General features: G+C 35.7%; 1 protein-coding gene across 1 annotated transcript in view; it reads right to left on the reverse strand.

Annotated features, from left to right (window-relative positions):
- Positions 1–2147: 2147 nt before the first annotated feature.
- ripk1l (receptor (TNFRSF)-interacting serine-threonine kinase 1, like) overlaps positions 2148–18222 on the reverse strand; it is a 16517-nt gene continuing 442 nt past the window's right edge. Inside the window, exons 2-11 of the mRNA XM_026947470.3 lie at positions 16365–16586; positions 13780–13933; positions 11860–11997; positions 11108–11339; positions 9287–9436; positions 8906–8982; positions 8251–8326; positions 6728–7240; positions 5709–5858; positions 2148–5424 (exon numbers count right to left, since the gene is read on the reverse strand). Of these exons, the coding sequence (XP_026803271.2) occupies positions 5102–5424; positions 5709–5858; positions 6728–7240; positions 8251–8326; positions 8906–8982; positions 9287–9436; positions 11108–11339; positions 11860–11997; positions 13780–13933; positions 16365–16586 (2035 nt within the window). The 3' untranslated portion in view covers positions 2148–5101. The remainder of the gene's footprint in view (positions 5425–5708; positions 5859–6727; positions 7241–8250; positions 8327–8905; positions 8983–9286; positions 9437–11107; positions 11340–11859; positions 11998–13779; positions 13934–16364; positions 16587–18222) is intronic.

The raw sequence follows: 18222 nt of genomic DNA on the forward strand, positions 1-18222 counted from the left end.
GTACGTATTGAACTTTGAAGGTTAAGTTGTAATGTTAGAAAAACAACGTTCCTGAAATGCTGTATAAACATTTGATGTAAAAATGGTTTTGGACAGTAATGAAGTACATGTAATTTATTACTGTACTTAAGTACTTTTTTCAGGTACAGGTACTTTATTAAAGTATTTCCATTGTTGCAGACTTTATACTATTCCTTCACTACAATTTGGAGCAAAATAACTTCAGACTGTATACTTTTACTCCAATACTTTCTGCAGCATGTATTGCGTCATTGCTTATCACTCTGAAATATAAGAAAAGTGGATTGGTTATAAATATCTGAATACGACACACTTTTAAATTGGAGCAAACCGATCACAATGGCCGAAAAAGCTAGCTTCCTATTTACAGCGGTATCCGATGACATGCCACTCAAATGTGTTCTTTAAACAAACAAACAAACAAACAAATTTTATAAAGAATACTCACAGAGATGAACACAGAGATGCATTGTACAGCTAATTTGAATGTTTCATCTTATAGATGATTATTTATTTATTTTTTAAATAGCAGATTTCAGTAGGAATGTGTCTTTGGATGCAGCTATAAACAGACAAAAAACAAATCAGGAATATTTTAGGAATTTCACAAGTCTGGCACAATCTTTTTTTTTTTTTTTTTAGCTCAGAATGCTTTTTAGACCCAAGTTTGCACGAGTAGCCTACTTGAATAAGACGATAATTTATTGACAGGTCTCATTTTGGTCTGAAGTCAGAGAGGTCTCTTGAAAACTGATCATCAAAATAATGTATGTTAAGCAACTCAAAATGTTTAATTTTGACACTGAAGTACAGTAAAAAGTACTTTATCTCAAGTGTAACTTCTACTGTTACTTGAGCAGCATGTTACTAAAGGCAACTCTACTTTCACTCAAGTATAAAGTTCTTGTACTTCGTCCACTACTGTATATAAATCTGAAGAAGAAGCCAGGGAGTAACTGCAGTGATTATTGTAGATGTAGTAAGTTAGTAAGTAAGTTAAACTAAGTATACTAAGTTGTGAACGCAAGTACCAATGGTGTGTTCAGACATGTAAAAGGAAAAAGTTCAATAGGGCCAGTATTAAAAAGAGAGCTCACTTTACTTACTTGCACCATGAATTTCAAAAACAGTGTTGTCAAGACTTTTATCATTTTAACCTCCATCCACAGCCATGAATATTTAGTCCTCGATGAACTATATATGAACACACCTGGTGTATGCGTTCCTTGATGAATGATATGTTTTTGTATAAAGTCAAACAATGCATCACAGAAAAACATCTCAGTCTTGAGGTAACTGTTTTGTTAAGGTTGTGAATTTACATAAATCATGTTTTGTGAAATAGCTGCAATGTAACACTGAGCTCGCATCCAGTCACTGGGTAAGACAACATGATTCTGCACCAGATAAAAAAAATCATGAAAAGATTCTGCACCAGATAAAAAAAATCATGAAAAGATTCTGCACCAGATAAAAAAACCAGTCACACAACATGTGAACAGGGCTTTGCTTTTTTTTAAAGAATTAAAACTGACTTCACGTGAAATGCTTTGCTTTTCACTTTCAGCAGTGCATTGCAACAGTGCTACACTGAAATGCAGTCACTGTCCAATCACAGCCCTAAGCCATATTTGAGGGTATGGTTATTTCTTCTTTCCTACTGTATTGATTGTTGAACCCTTAATCATCAAACCTTTTAGAATTACAAGTAAAATCTTATCAAATTTCTTAGACTTATGTATGTTCAGTGAGGAGTAGGATCAACATGTATCAATGAAATTCCTAACGTGTACAGACAGTTCTGTGATAAAGTCCATGCTTCCTCTTGATGGTTAGTATGAGCTTGAGATAGTCCTGACATGCTAAGACAGATATTTTTTGTAAGTTACTGTGCAAAAACTCAACTACTGCTAGAACACAGAATGTGATTTCCCCCCTTTTTCTAAACCATAAAATCATGCTCAAACATAATAAAATAAATATATAAAATATATAAATATATAAAATATATTGTAACATACTACTAATCCCATTCAATTAAACTATTACATCATCGTATTAAATCATACAGAAGTAAACACTTATTAAAATAACCTGGACATGTACCTGTAATTAAAAAGAGACAATTTGGTTTCCATATTTTAATATCTAAAAAAAGAAATGTAGACATTACCAAATGACAGTAAGACAATAAACTGATAATATACAGTAAGTATATTGTGCTATCAGAAACCTGAAAAATGAGAAAGTATAGCATCTAAAAGGTGTACAGTGAGAATCCATCAATTTGATTGATTTCTCATGTTAGGTACAGTCAGGCCCATAAGTATTTGAACAGTTAGACAATTTTTGTAATTTTGCCTCTGTACACCACCACAGTGCATTTGAAATGAAGCAATCAAGATGCAGTTGAATTATAGACTTTCAATCAAGGGGTTTAACAAAAATATTGCATTAACCATTTAGGAATTACATATAAACCTACCAAACACACCTACATGACATATGTGATTTATAAAAAGTCCAATGATTATTTTTACCCAGTAGGTGTCCCTAATGACAAGCTTTTTCAGAAAGTTTTCTGGTAGTTCAAGCTTTTTATTTTACATATATTCCTTCATACTGTCTGTATTTGTTCTACAGGAACTACTTGCATCTGGTCAGCATTCAGCGCATCAGAATACAGAAAACAACCACATGCCTGTGTTTCCTGAGGTTATATATAACAGTGATTCTCAAACTTTTCATAGCCAGGGATGCCTTTAACTGCAAAATAAATCCCCCAGATCCCCACAATGCAGATTTACTGTACATTATATGACCAAAAGTATGTGGACACCTGATCATCACACCCATATGTGGTGTGTGAAGGTTGGAGTGGAGGAACTCGAGTGTCCTGCACAGAGTCCTGACCTCAACCCCACTGAACACCTTTGGGATGAACTGGAACACCGACTGAACCCCAGACCTCCTCACCAACATCAGCACCTGACCTCACTAATGCTCTTGTAGCTGAATGATCACAAATCCCCACAGCCACGCTTCAACATCTAGTGGAAAGCCTTCGCAGAAGAGTTGAGGTTATTATAGCCGTAAAGGGGAGGACCATCTCCATATTAATGCCCTTGGTTTTGGAATGGGATGCCCAACAAGCTCATAGAAGTGTCCACATGCTCAGGTGTCCACATACTTTTGGCCATATAGTGTATTTCCTGAATATTATTTAAATGTGAACAATCATATTTTGGCCATTTATTAGAACTATGGCGTTCTTTATTTCTGAACTCTCTACTGATATAATACATTGGGTGAAAAAAAAAAATCACAAAACACGTTAGTTACAACTGAATTAAATGAATAAATGGACTGGTTACACTTCATGGAGCCCTGGGATTCCAACTTTGAGAACCATCGTTAAACTATAACACTCAAAAAGTCGTAAAAAGCAGTCGTGGCCTAATGGATAGAGAGTCGGACTTGCAACCCGAAGGTGAACCTGAAGGTTGTGGGTTCGAGTCTCGGGTCCGGCAGGGATTGTAGGTGGGGGGAGTGAATGACCAGCGCTCTCTCCCACCCTTAATACCACGACTGAGGTGAGACCCTTGAGCAAGGCACCGAACCCCCAACTGCTCCCCGGGCGCCGCAGCAAAAAAGGCTGCCCACTGCTCCGGGTGTGTGTTCACAGTGTGTGTGTGTTCGCTACTGTGTGTGTGTGCACTTGGATGGGTTAAATGCAGAGCACAAATTCCGAGTATGGGTCACCATACTTGGCCACAAGTCACTTCACTTCAAATTTGTTACACTAAGTTGTGAATAGCACAGTGATCACCTGTAAGGAATTTCCTGAAACACCTTTGAATTTCCAAAAACTCTTAACGTAACCTTAATGTTAAAACATTAAGTAAAATCTTAATGTAAATATTACCCAAGACACCACGGGAAGGAAACGGAAATAAAGTGTGTAAGTGTTGCTAACACTTCAGTTTCACTTTTAGAAATACTATAAACAACTGTAACTGTGAAAAATTGCGGTCTTTTGCTTTAAATTTAAACATTTTGGCAACACAATTATCAGAACATATATGATCCTACAATTTTAAAAAATATAGGACCACTTAGGGTTCTTCAGTTGTCCCGCTGAGGAGACCCTTAACGTTTTAGGGTAGAACCCTACAACAAAATTGTAGGTAGGATTCTTAGTAATATTCCTGTTTTGGAAGCTAGAAAAACCCTTCATTATCCAACGAAGCCTTAAAGAACCATTGAAGAACTCTTTTTTTTTTTTTTTTCTAAGAGTGTATGTATTAACTGGTTAAGCTTGTCATTTACAAACTCCATTTCACTGAAAATTATTTTTATTCTCAATATCTAGAACCTGTCAGGTGCTTCAAATTTAGCTATCCTGATCTTAGAAAAAAGAAAACAGGGGTTAAAGGGTCCTTTAAGGCTTCGTTAGACAACCAAGGACTCTATAGCTCCTAAAAGTGTTCCAGTTGGAACCCTTTCTCAGAAACGATCAGTTCAATGATGTTCATAATACAAAAAAAAAAAACAAAACAAAAAAAAAACCTGAAACATTGTAAATATACAATAGATTGAAGAAGATTCTGCATATATATTCTATAATTTTAAAGCCTTACACAAACAAATGTATTTAAAATAATCAACCATCTTTTTTCTTTTCTTTTGATTTGAAAATAATAAAATGACTTTTGCTGCAGATTTGCTGTGTTGCTTTCCATTTTTCAGTAAAATAATTTTATACAATTCATTTTATTCATGCAATGCAGTGCTATACTGAAGTTTTTTTTTTAATTATTTGATCTGAAAGTACAGAACTATGAAAACTAGGTCTGTTTTTGAGAAATCATCAAACAATAGTTTTTTTGAAACGCAAAAAAATAATGAATTGTGTAAAAATGTGGAAACCTCCTCCCAAAAAAAAAAAAAAAGATTCAAATACATTCAAAAGTATGAAAATTAAAACAGAAATAAAATGAAGACATAGAAAAATAATAATAACCTCCACTGCTATTATCACTTGTGTGTATAAAACCTTCACCTGGACTACAACTCGTTGTTAAATCAGGCTCAGAGCACTGGCATTCAGAAGAACAGTGTAGTCTTGAGACTTGTGCAGTAGTTCGATAAGCACATCTGCTTTAACGGAGTGCTCCAGGGCTCGACACAGTTTTCCCACCGTACAGCCTTGAAGACCTTCCTTCATCTTCCAGCGCTCCAGCATCTGGTGGACCTTCTCAGCCAGGCCATCACGTGCATAGTCATGTTCGATGGCGTCAATCTCCACCTCGGTGAGGCCCAGCTTTCTGGCGCAGGCTTTCCATTTCCCGCCTACGTTCTTTCGGACCAGCTCCAGATGTTCATCACTTACGCTGTGGAACTCTGCACGAGAACAATACACACATTAATGTGGTGTTATCACTGCCGTACGTGCAGCATGTGGGTTGTGGATCCACCCTTATTATCCATTTTAACGTTTACTGTAATATGTTAATTGTAAAATTGGTATACGAGGTTTCACAAGGTTGTATAACAGGAACATTAGTATAGTTATCTCATTATCTCAAATTTTGTGAAGAATCCAGTTATAAAGCTCAAATAAACTGTCAGAAATCAGAAATGAGAAATCATAAAAAACAAGATGAATGTATGTGAAAGAGGCTCACCATAGTTCATTAGTAGCTCTTTATACTTTGTGTTGGAGGACGACGTGCTGGACTGAGAGCTGAGAGAGGAGCTGTCCATACTGCGGAAGTGCATGGTGTTGTTGTTCCCGATCTGAATCCCACTGGCTTGACTGATGTACAGTGATCCACCTAAAACATGACATCAAGAAAAAATGTGATGCTCATGTCAGATGAAAGATTTTAATGCAAAATGCTTTTGATAGAGGTCAGACACTAAAGTACTAAAATAACTAGTGAGCTGAAATGATAAAGGGATATATAGATAATATACTGATATAGTATACTGTATGTACTTATATAGATATTACTTTCCTTATCTCACTGTCACAACATCTGCAAAAATTAAAGTGTGTTTCATGTAAATAAGCTATTTATCCAAGGGTAACTGGGGAGTATCGTATGCATATAGCATTTAAAGAAGGGACTAGTGGGCGGAGCTTGATTCCATGCAGCCGAAGCTGAGCTCAGTGCCCGACAGAATCCAGAAAAAGATTATTCTTGCAGCACAAATCATCAGTTAAGGTAACGTATGTACACGGACTACTGTAGATAAGATTAGGTTTCAGGGGAAAAAAAGCTTTGCAAAGATGTATAAGTTTTAATATAGATTTAATTTAATAATCTTAAAAATGAAGATTTAGAAATGACTGTTGAAAATTAAAAAAAAAATTCAAAAAAGTGTTTATATCACTAAATGGACATTTTGTAGAAGTATGAAAGTTTTTTTATGAAAGAATGTTGACATTTTTTAGAAGGATGAAAGTTAAATATCCAAAAGGAAATGATCCAAATGTCCTAAAATCTGCAAATATTCTGCAGTATTGGTCCATATCTGTTTAGCAGATCATTCTAAAGTTAATTCTTTATGTGTTACTGTCTGATTTCAGTCAGTAAGAAGAAAGAAATTTTTACCCTTATTTGACAGAAAATTTGTCCCAAGAGTTATTTTTTTTTATGCACAGTTACACACCCTTTACGACAACAGTGTGTATATGTACCTGTTTCTGTCTGCGGCGAGATCCCCACTGCAGAGATGTCAGAAGGCCATGACTGCAAGCGTTCGAGCGGTTTGGACTGTTGGTACGGTCCACACTGCGAAAGCGGCACTGACATCTGACTGTCGTAATCCGGCCTGACTGAAGCCTCAAAAGGACTCTGATAAGGGTTAGGTTTGGACCAAGACTGCACTGAGGACACCTGCTGAGGAAGATCTCCACCCCAGTTGGAACTAGATGCAGTCTGCAAGGGAGGATTAGAGTTAAGGTACGAGGGGAGGTTGGGCTGCTGCTCAGGGAAGTAGCTGCCATGTTTGTGGTAGTTTAACTCTTGGTCCAGTTTCTGCTCCAGGTTAGGAGGCGCGGAAGGATGGTCAGGGACGGCGTCCACTTGAAAGGCGCCCGAGGTCATTAAACTGAGGTCTTCCAAGCTTACTTCCACCGGCCCCAGTTCTGAACTCCTCAGAGGGGTGGGTGAGTCACCGGAGCGCTGCAGAAAGGACGGAGCCTCCAGTCCTGACACGAGGAAATTTAACATTAATATTACATAAATGTGGAAAAGCTTAGTAAAGATGCGACTACGATGTATTGATTTAAGTGTCGTGCAGCTATTTGGCATCTAATTTTTTAAAGTTCTTAAATTTTGTTAAACTTAAATATTGTTAAGTTAGAGTTTGACTGAACATTCAGGGATTAAGAGGGATGATCTACCAAAAAAAGAAAAATCTCTCCCCCTTTCACCAATTTTATCAATTCCTTCAATAAACACATTGAATTTAACTTTTATCAACTGTCTGATTAGCCTGAGCTCCCTGCAATAACAACAGGAAAAGAAAAGTCAAAACTCAAAGCTAAAATGTTTATTATTATTATTATTATTATTATTATTATTATTATATTAGCTTACTGGTCTTCACTTTTTTGTGTCGTTAACATTAATACTGAGCTAGAACAAGTACAAGTGAGAAAACTCCTGCCGAAGTGCTTCATTATAAGTATTCATACTACCACACTGTTGAGTTCTCGATTCTGATTGGCGAGAAAGTGGAGATTAATTTTCTATACCAGCATCTGAAAATCACAGGTTTACACTTTCTGTAACATGACAAGCTGAGGTTTTTATATTATTAACTTCAAAAGGGAGGAAAAAAGAGAGGCTGGCGAGGGAACGACTGTTTTTTGCCGCTATAATGTAAGTGAGAACAGGAACTTACTTGTTAAACAGCATTAAATGTAATGTAATTCTAAATGGATAAAAAGTATGACATGTGGTCTTTAATAAATAAAGAAAAGTAACTACTGTGTTGTTGATTATTTCTCTATGACAGCATGCCGCCAAGTGTTTTATTCCTCTTACATAAAGAATTTGGTTAAGGAAATTCTTCACCAAAACCTCATCTGCTTTTTCTTACTTGTTACAAAATCAGTGGGTTAAACAGGTGGGTTAAATGGGTTATCAGTGCCTTATAACATACAGATTAATAGTAAAATCATTCATATTGTTGTTAATTTGGAGGTCAGATTACCTGCAGCAATACCTCCCGGCTCTGTTGTCAGTGTTTTTAATTTTTCCAGCAGCTCCAATGGACCTTCATATAAATCCTGCATGAAAATGTGAAATAATGAAATAATATTCATTTCAATCACAATCACCAGTCTATCAGATTCACCTTCACAATTACTCATTGGCTGCACAGTAATCCACAGTTTTCACACACAAAACAGAAAATAGCGCCATCCCTTTATCACAATGTTCAGCTGTTCATAACGTTTCATTCTAATAGATTACTGTACGTGTAACTTGACTACAATATTGGAAACAGAGATACTGAGTAAAAGCCAGGTAAACCAGCCTTGAGAAAAATTTTCTGAATGTGAGTAAATAGAAATGTTCTCAAACATTCTCTAATAACTTGTAGGCCCACGCTTTGCCTTTATTACAGTCTCCAGTCTTTTATTGTCTCCTTGAGTTTTCAGATTCATATTGCATTCATGCTGTAACTCTGCTGAATTTTTTTTTCTTCAAACAATTCTCCTCTGTATGTCCTGTTACAGGATACACACATTTTATTTATTTATTTATTTATTTATTTATATTTAGCCTTTAGCAAATTCTTACAACTTCTTATTTTCACCCCAAACATAAGGGGTGTGTAAACTTTTGCACCCAGCAAGACTTACCTTAAGACTCTGCAAGTCCTTCTCAACATATTTTTCCAGGTTGTTCTTATAGAAAGGCAAAAATGAGTCATAGCTCTCTGTAGGAAAGAAAGAAAGAAACAAACAAACAAACAAAAATAAAGAAATTAATTTAATTAAGTATGGCAGATTTATTTTTAACATTGTTTACATGTTGTATACGATCACATGATGATGTACTTTCAGCACTTGGTCCATACAGGGCACTGTACAGACTCTCTAATCTCTAATGGTCTTCTATGAATTACTTTCACTACATTAATAGTGTGACCTATAATAATTAATACTACCCAAACCTTAAAAATTCAGGAAATACCATTTTTAAAATTATATTACATGCAAATAAACATCCAAAGCCCATACCTTTAAACCGGGGTCGTTTCTGAGGGTCATGTTCCCAGCATTTTTTCATAAGCGTGATGATCTCTTTTGGTGAATCACATGGAATAAGGCTCTCATCTGGACGGTCTCCTTTACGCACACACTGGCAGATCTGGTCTTGACTAATAGCATCTGGAAAATCAAGAACAGGACGATGCAAGCTCAGTGCAAAGGGAATGTAACACCAAAAACACAACCCATCACACAGTCATTTCCACTAATAAATATGCTGACAAAAAAAACAAAACAAAACATTAACCCTTCTAGTGAAGATCAGAGCCCAACCTGTCCGAATATTAGTCCTGTTAGTCACTCATATAGATCCATAAACAATTACAGGGCTTTTCTACAGCCTCCATGATGGCTCTGATGGCTTGTTTCTCGAATGTTCCTGATGCCCAATAGGTTATAGAGGGAGTGAACGACAAACCCTCTGTAGTCTTTTACAAGGTGTTCACACACTGCTGTCCAGTTTTGTTGACTTGAGCTGACTGAACCTTTACCTGCTTTAATAATCCAAGATTATCTTCCAGATCTTATCAGGAACATGGTGTTGCTTTAATGCTAATCTTACCACTGCTAAAGTCTGGTACTTTTTGTTACTGGTTAGAGGCCATTTGACGGACAAGCAGCCAGCCATAGAACTTTTCCAGAAGTTGTTGGCAAACGTAAGGAAATCTCATACACTAGCCACTAATTACTTCAAACAAACTTGGTGAACACAAGGGTCATTGTGTCAGGGTGTTAAAAAGTTTGAAGGAAGTGCATATACTAGGGTACACTCCGGTTACGATGCGATATGATTTGATTCACGATACTGGCTTCACGATTCGGTATTGTCATAATATTTTAAATGAAGAGAAATGATGACTGAAAAGACTCATTTTAAATTTCTAAATCATAAACAGTGCAAAACAGTATGCATTGTTTTGTCTGTATACAACTGCGAATTAAAAACTGCTATGTTGAAAATGTTCTGCATGTTCACCATATCTTAAAAATAAATAAAGTTATAAATTCTCCCAAAAATTTTAGCCATTAAATAAACAAAACAATCTCACCCTAATTTGAAAATGATTGATTGGGATGTACTGACTGGGACCTCTGGTGTTCAAACAGTGCAACTGCATCAGATGCATGATTAACAGAATGATAATATTGCACATTTCCACGATGCAACATTGTGTCGCTATGTATTGTTACACCCACAGTGTGCACACAAAGTGCAAATAACCAATCAGATTGCAGCCTTCAAGATTCTAAAGCTCGTGGCCAGAAAAGTGCACAAAAGATATCAGATGCTAGTCATACGCCACCTGATTGAGATATGGCGGCATTATACAGACCCAGGCATTATACAGACCCAGACACAGCACAGTCAGATCTCCCCTATTATCCAAGTCAGCTAAATAGTTTAGAAACTATTGGGTGGGCGATATGGCACAAATATCTGATTATATGTTTAGATAAATTGGCAGCAAACTAGTTGTGCCACGTAAAGAAAATAAAGGCAAAACAAACCAATGATTTCAATTATGTCTTAATTTATAATCTACACTGTAGATCTCATCATTTATTCAACGACTTGTTGAAGTACTAAAAAATACTACTGCTATCCTCGCTAATGATATCGAATCTATTCACAGGATGAAATTTAATACGATGTCCTGTGGCCATATTGCAGTCCATAATCTACTACTGGGAAGTACTGAGGTAATGAGGTACTGGGACAGAATTCCTGTCTGTGGATTGGTTATAAACGTAAACGTGTATTCACAATGTCCTATGTGCTATGTCACTTACTCTCATAAGGCTCCTGGCTGGCCAGAACGACCCACACCACAATGGCGAAGCTGTAAACGTCTGATTTTTCAGTGGAGCGAGTGTTGATGCTTTCCAGGTGCTCAGGAGCCATGTAGCACAACGTCCCAGCCGCCACCACACACGACCTCCTGCCTCCCCGACTCTGTCTGCGCGACTCCTCCCTCGTCAGCCGACTCCACGTCTGACATGTGGCCAGTCCGAGGTCTGCGATCTGACACGAAACACACACAAGATTAATCATTTCTGTGCTTCCTCCACATTAATGTTCCTCCAAACACCTCAATGAAAACCCTCAGTAATTTACAATACATGAAAAACAGAAACCTATTCATTTGCAAAAGTATAGAAATGAATGTGCAATAAGATTTTTAAAGGTAAATTTGTTATTCGTTGCTCTCTGCTTTTTGAAAGTTTTACTTCGTCTCTAAAAGCACACTTGTTTGGATTTACCAAATATGGTATGCTAAATATACATGTATTAAAAAAAGAAATAAAAAAACACTAATATATAGCTTTACTTTAAAACACTATTCTTTTTAATGCTCGTTTTTAATTAAGTAACTAATTCATTTTATTCTTAGCTTAGTTAGTTAGTTCATTTTATTTAGAATTTAGTTCAAAAATCTTACCATTTAAACTGTTATATCATAAAAGTGTCACTATTTTAGGACAAAAAAACATCAAAACCATCAAACCATCAAAAAAAACATCAGTCTTAAACATTACTGTACCTTTATATGGAAATGTTCATCAACCAGGATGTTTTCCGGTTTCAGATCCTTGTGAATCACTTGGTTGTCTGTTAGATAAATCATTCCCTCTAGGATCTCCAGAATTATCCTTCCTTTAATGGATATGGGAACACTCACCTGGTTTCAGCAATAAGAGCAGCATTAAAAATATTAATGTATAAGAAACATTTTAAGCAGATGATGTTCATTTAAATGTTTGACGTTGAAATGATGTTGTGTATATATATACATATGTATATACATACAGTACTGTGCAAAAGTCTTAGGCACCCAAACTTTGTTATAGATGTTTATTTTCTGACTTCTACATTATTGATTCAGTACAAAAAACATTTTAGATTCCTAACATTAGTTTTCCAGCACAAAATTAAATGTTACAGAAAAATGTTTGTAGGTCAGTAAAGAAAGCAGCAGATTCCATAAGAGACACTTTTCAGATAAAAACATAATGAAGGCTGCTGGGTTTCGCTGCAGAAATAAGAAGCGAGTCGACAGTCAAAGTCTCCAGAAGAACTGTGGCTGCTTCTGCAAGATGCTCAGTAACACTTCCAGCTCATTTCCGTATAAAACTGCACACACTGCACCTGAGATACTGTTTTTTTTTTTAAAAAGCGAAGGATCATCATATGAAATATTGACTTTGTTTCATTTATTACTGTTTACTGCTCTTTATAGTATTTTTTTAACGTAGAAACATTTAATTTCATTATTTTTGAAGGCAACTTTGCTCTACAGCATTTCTTTGCATGTGCCTAAGACTTCTGCACAGTACTGTATATATATACATATATATATATATATATATATATATATATATATATATATATATATATATATATATATATATATATATATATATATATATATATATATATATATATATAGATAGATAGATAGATAGATAGAGAGAGAGAGAGAGAGAGAGAGAGACTTTGTTACTAGACTTGAGTATTATTTTGGCATATTTATTCTTTTACATAATTACTTTTTCACATTTTTGTTTAGATTTTCAAAATATTCATTAGAAATCTTGAAGGAATCTTATTTTCTAATCCAGTACTTCCGACTGCTATACATCAGTCAAACTGGCTCAGTTTTGGCATAAAATCAATTCATCAATGTGGAAAAACGTGACACGAATCGTGACAATTCATCATCTCATGCTACACAATGTAGTTAGCACTATAGCTATCTCTGTGTTTGTCTGAATTTGGATACTCCATCAGACTGCAGTGTTGAACTTGAGGATGAGCGCCCCTGGCCCTACCTCAGTAAAGTGTTTCAGTACACTGGAGTAAGCAAAGACTCATATAGAATGAGGCGTCTCCTTTACCTCCCTAGAAGACGTGAAGTCCATCTAATTCAAAAAAGCATGTTGAAGTGAGTAGGTTTTGCTAATTTGCTAACATTAATTAGGTATATTTAAGTAAGTTAGCCTGTTTTTTTTTTTTTTGCTAATGCCAAGTTAGACTAGCATTGATTCCAGTACCTAATATAACAGGCTAAGCAGGAAGTCAAATTCTAGCTAAAGGTAAATATTGCTAACTTACACATATTGCACGATGGGTTCAGTCAAAATGGTGCAGTTGCTTTAAAACACATGAAAACATGACTAACGTAATTTTATCAGTTAAAAACGGTTACTTTTTTACTGTTTGAATACTTGACTACATTCAAAAGTAGCAACGTTTTGACTTTCCCTGGAGTACATTTTTGGCTGAATACTCTCACATTTAAGTGTGTGAGATTTCGACACATTATCTACACTTCCATTTCTCAGTCCATCTCTGGTCATTACTACTACTATTATCGTTCCTAGTTACTGTGCGTAAAGCAGAGTGGAAACTCTAGCACTGGAAACATCAGGTGTTTAGAGATTAATGAGTTTGGCGTTCTCACTTTCTGCAGCATGGCCAGCAGGTTGCCTTTAGGAATGAGCTCCATGACCAGCGAGTAGTCTCTGTCCTCCAGAATGACCCCCAGCAGCTTAACCACGCGCTCGTGTTTCAACTTGCTCATCAGACGGCCTTCCTCCAGCAGAGACGACTTCTGCCTGCATGCATAACAAAACACATGCCACTTAAATAAATCCTACATCATCACCATCATCATCCTCATCATCATCATTATTATTATCATTATTATTATTATTATTATTTTATAGTGTGTGCATTGACCTGTGTGAAGTCAGCATTCAGTATAAAATTAAAATAAAACCATTCATACATGATATGCCATAAAATTATTGTTCGTGCCTTTTCATTTTTTTAATAACGTTATATATTATTTATTAATGTAAGACAATGGCCAAGAGTGACAGCACAAAGAATTGAATATATAGTATATATTAATATGTAAAATATATACAAAACATTAAGAAAATGAAACACAAATCAGCACAAAGCTGACAATTTAACAACATTTTTAGATTGGATGTTTGAATGAAATATAATTAAAAAGGAATTAATTCATTAATTAATAATTACTTTTTTATTCTTTTTTTTTTTATTCAAAGAACAGCACACACACACACACACACACACACACAAATACAGATACAGTTTGCATCACCGCACATACAGACCGGAGCACTATGACACAAATCACATTTTTCTTTAAACTTTTGGTTCCCCAATTCACACTTTCGTTTCCACACAATGTAATCTAGTGGTTGTTTGAGGAACAGTGGAAGAACCACAGGAGCTGACAAAACAGCCTCAGAGATTTAAAAAAGGGAAGCAAAACACTTGAAAAGTTGCTGACTGAATGAAACATTGTCTCATGATATCTGTGACCTCCATATGCAATATCCCCACTGTGGGACAAATAAAGGAATATCTTACTCTTACTTACTCTTACTCTTATAAATACAGTGCCTTGAATAAGTATTCACTATGCAGCAGCACGTCCTGCTGCTGAGGATGGCTCCACATGGATGGCATGAAGGTATGAGATTACTGTGGATGGTGCCACTTAGGAACCATGAATATGGCTCTGGAGTGTAATTGATACAGATAGTTTTGCTACAATGGCTAAGGATGACAATTGCTTTAGGAATGCACTTCCAATGAACTGTTTTGCACTCATGTCTACATCAGTGAACAGGTGATCACTTCAACAAAATAGACTTCAAGTGAAATCTATAATAACTTTTCGTGGTTACACAATTGCACTTTCTGACCATGTAGTACACAGTTATAGAAAGGAATTATTTATAATTGCACTATTCTGTGTCACCAAGATAAAGTGAAGTGACGTGACATGTAGATGAGGATGGGTTCCCTTTTGAGTCTGGTTCCTCTCAAGGTTTCTTCCTCATATCGTCTCAGGGAGTTTTTTTTTTAATAAATTTAAAATCTATATCCTAGATTTATATATTTCTCTAAAGCTACTATGTGACAATGTCCATTGTTTAAAGTGCTATACAAATTAAATTGAATCGAATTGAACTGCAGCAATATTTGGTTGCTACACCAGCCGTCAGTGAGAACATCACATCAGTCATTCTGAGATGACCAAATTTAACACGTGTTAAATTTGTGCAATATTGTGACGAAAATCATACAGACCTTAAGTAAACACAACAAATCTGTTCCTTAGTTTTACTTCTGTAGCACTTTTAATCATAGTCACAACGCAGATTTACAGAAATCCACACATAGATTTAGATCCCTACTGCACAAAAACACCATGAGACGACATGAAGAAGAAACCTTGAGACTCAAATTAAAAGATATGTTGTGTCTTGTTGTAACTTGTCTCGGCTGGTCTGGTCCTATTTAGTCTGGTCCTGTCTGATCATGTCTGGTCTTATGCTGTTTTGTCATGTCTGCTCTGGTCATGTCTTGTCCCAGTTTGTCATGTCTTGTCTGATTTTGTCTTTTCTTGTGTGGTCTTGTGTAATGTAGACCCCCAAATTCTCACTGAAAAAGTGGTCCTGTGTCTTCTCTGGCTTTGTCATTTGTGGTCTTGTTTTTTTTTTTTTTTTGTCTGATCCTGTCTGATCTTATCTTGTCATTTCTGGTCTGAACGTGTCTGGTCCTGTCTGTTCTGGTCTTGACTGGTCTTGACTGATCATTTCTGGTCTGGGCTAGTCCTGTCTGGTCTCACCTTGGTAATTTCTTGTCTTCACCTGTCTTTTTTCTGGTTTTGTCATTTTTAGTTTGTTCTTGTCTTGTCTAGTCTGGTTTTGCTTGAGTTTGTCTTGTATCATAACCAGTCTTGTCTGGTCTCGTTTTTTTTTTTTTTTTGTCATTTTCTATCTGGTCTTGTCTTTTCTTGTCTTGTCTTGTGTGATCTTTTCTCCAGCTGATTTTGTCCAATCTGGTGTCAACTGATTTGGTCTTATCTTGTCTTGTCTTATCTGGTCCTGTCTTTTCTTTTCTTATTGGTCTTGTCTTTTCTGGTTTTGTCATTTCTGATCCGGTCTTGTTTTTTGTGTGGTCTAATCTCATCTTGTGTAATCCAAACACACAAATACTCACTCATTACGTGGTGGTCCTGTGTAGACCGTCTTCTGCACCACATGTCCCAGCGTTTTGTGGTAGCACAGAAACACCTCCCCGAACCCGCCGTAATCCAGACGCTCCTTCTTGATGAGGTCTGAGGACTTCATGATGTCCAAGTTCAATGCCATGGTTTCACTGCTTAATGCGACATGGGCCAAATCCCAAAAGGCTCCCTGCTCCCTGTGGTCTATAGGTGCACTTTATAGGGGATAAAATAAGAGCATCTACATATTATAACAATGCAATTGGGATTCAGCTACTTCAGTTACATTTTTTTTAACCTTTAGTGGTGTCTACAACACAAAAACATCTCAAAAGTAAACAAAAATCACTTCAGCACAACAGTATTTTGATGCATTTAGTAAAATATAGACATGTATACAAAGGCAACTGTGTCTTATACAGCATCCTAGACAAAATTTACCTTAATTCCAACTTGTCTTTTCACCTAATTTTTTTTTACATTTTATCTCCTATAAATAAAAATAAACAAGTACTATAGTGTCTATAACCAATGATGAGCGCTGGGGACAGGAAGACAGATGCATCTCCCTGAAACTGTACCACGTGAATTCAAGTAAAAATCATATGAATAATATGTGAGAAATCACAAGTGGAAAAATAAAACCACATGCCCTAAATGTGAAAAAAATAATGTGAAAATAAAGGAATTGTGAAAAATCACATGAGAATAAACAAATCATGTAAAAAAAAGTTTATGTGAAAGTAAACAAATCATGTGAAAAGAATCATGTGTGAAAATAAATGAATCATGTGAGATAAAACACATATGAATATAAATGAATTGTGAAAAATCAAACGAATCACGTGAAAATAAATGCATTTTGTCGAAAAGAAATGTATGATGTGAAAAGTATCACATGTATGAATAAATGAATAATGTCTAAAAGAATCTCGTGTGAAAATAAAGAAATGGTGTGAAAAGAATCACATGTGAAAACAAATGAATCATGTGAGAAAAACACATGTGGATATAAACTAATTGTGAAAAATCCCAGGAAAATAAACGAATAATTTCTAAAAGAATCACATGTGAAAACAAACAAATGGTGTGAAAAGAACCACATGTGAAAAAAAGAAAAAAGAATAAATGAATGATGTCAGAAAGGATCACATGTGAAAATAAACAAATCGTGCAAAAAATCATGTAAAAACAACCAAATGATGTCAGAATCACATGTGAAAATAAAGAAATAGCGTGAAAGGCATCACATGTGAAAACAAACGAATCATGTGAGAAAAATCACATGTAAAAACAACCAAATGATGTGAAAAGAATCACATGTGAAAATAAAGAAATGGTGTGAAAAGCATCCCACGTGAAAACAAACGAATCATGTGGAAAAACAAGCACATAAAAATAAAAACACATGCACTACATGTGAAACCTATCATGCAAAATGTCCAAACTACAAAATCAGGTGTAAAGTTCACATCTGGAACATGTAATCATTCACAGGTGAAGCTCGTGCCACTTTTCTGTAAGTTATAATATGAAATAATCCGGGTTACAGGCACTATCTAGGAAATGCTCGGTTTTTGACGCACAAAATGTGTATGTGTGTGTGTGTGTGTGTGTGTGTGTGTGTGTGTGTTGTCTGTGAGTCATGTAGTGGAGAGCTCAGAGCGGAAGTGGAAAGCAATGGCAGTAAAAGAGAAGAAAAAGCGGACATGAAGCATGTGAAAAGGTTGAAGCTTTAAAACTTGAAATTCATAATAACAGGGAAAAATGAATGTCTATAAAACCATGACAAGAGATTTTACTGAAATAATCTAATCCCTTGAGGTTTGTTCTTTTTTTTTTGTTTTGAGC

The sequence above is a fragment of the Pangasianodon hypophthalmus genome, chromosome 4 (assembly GCF_027358585.1).
Source record: "Pangasianodon hypophthalmus isolate fPanHyp1 chromosome 4, fPanHyp1.pri, whole genome shotgun sequence".
NCBI lineage: Eukaryota > Metazoa > Chordata > Actinopteri > Siluriformes > Pangasiidae > Pangasianodon > Pangasianodon hypophthalmus.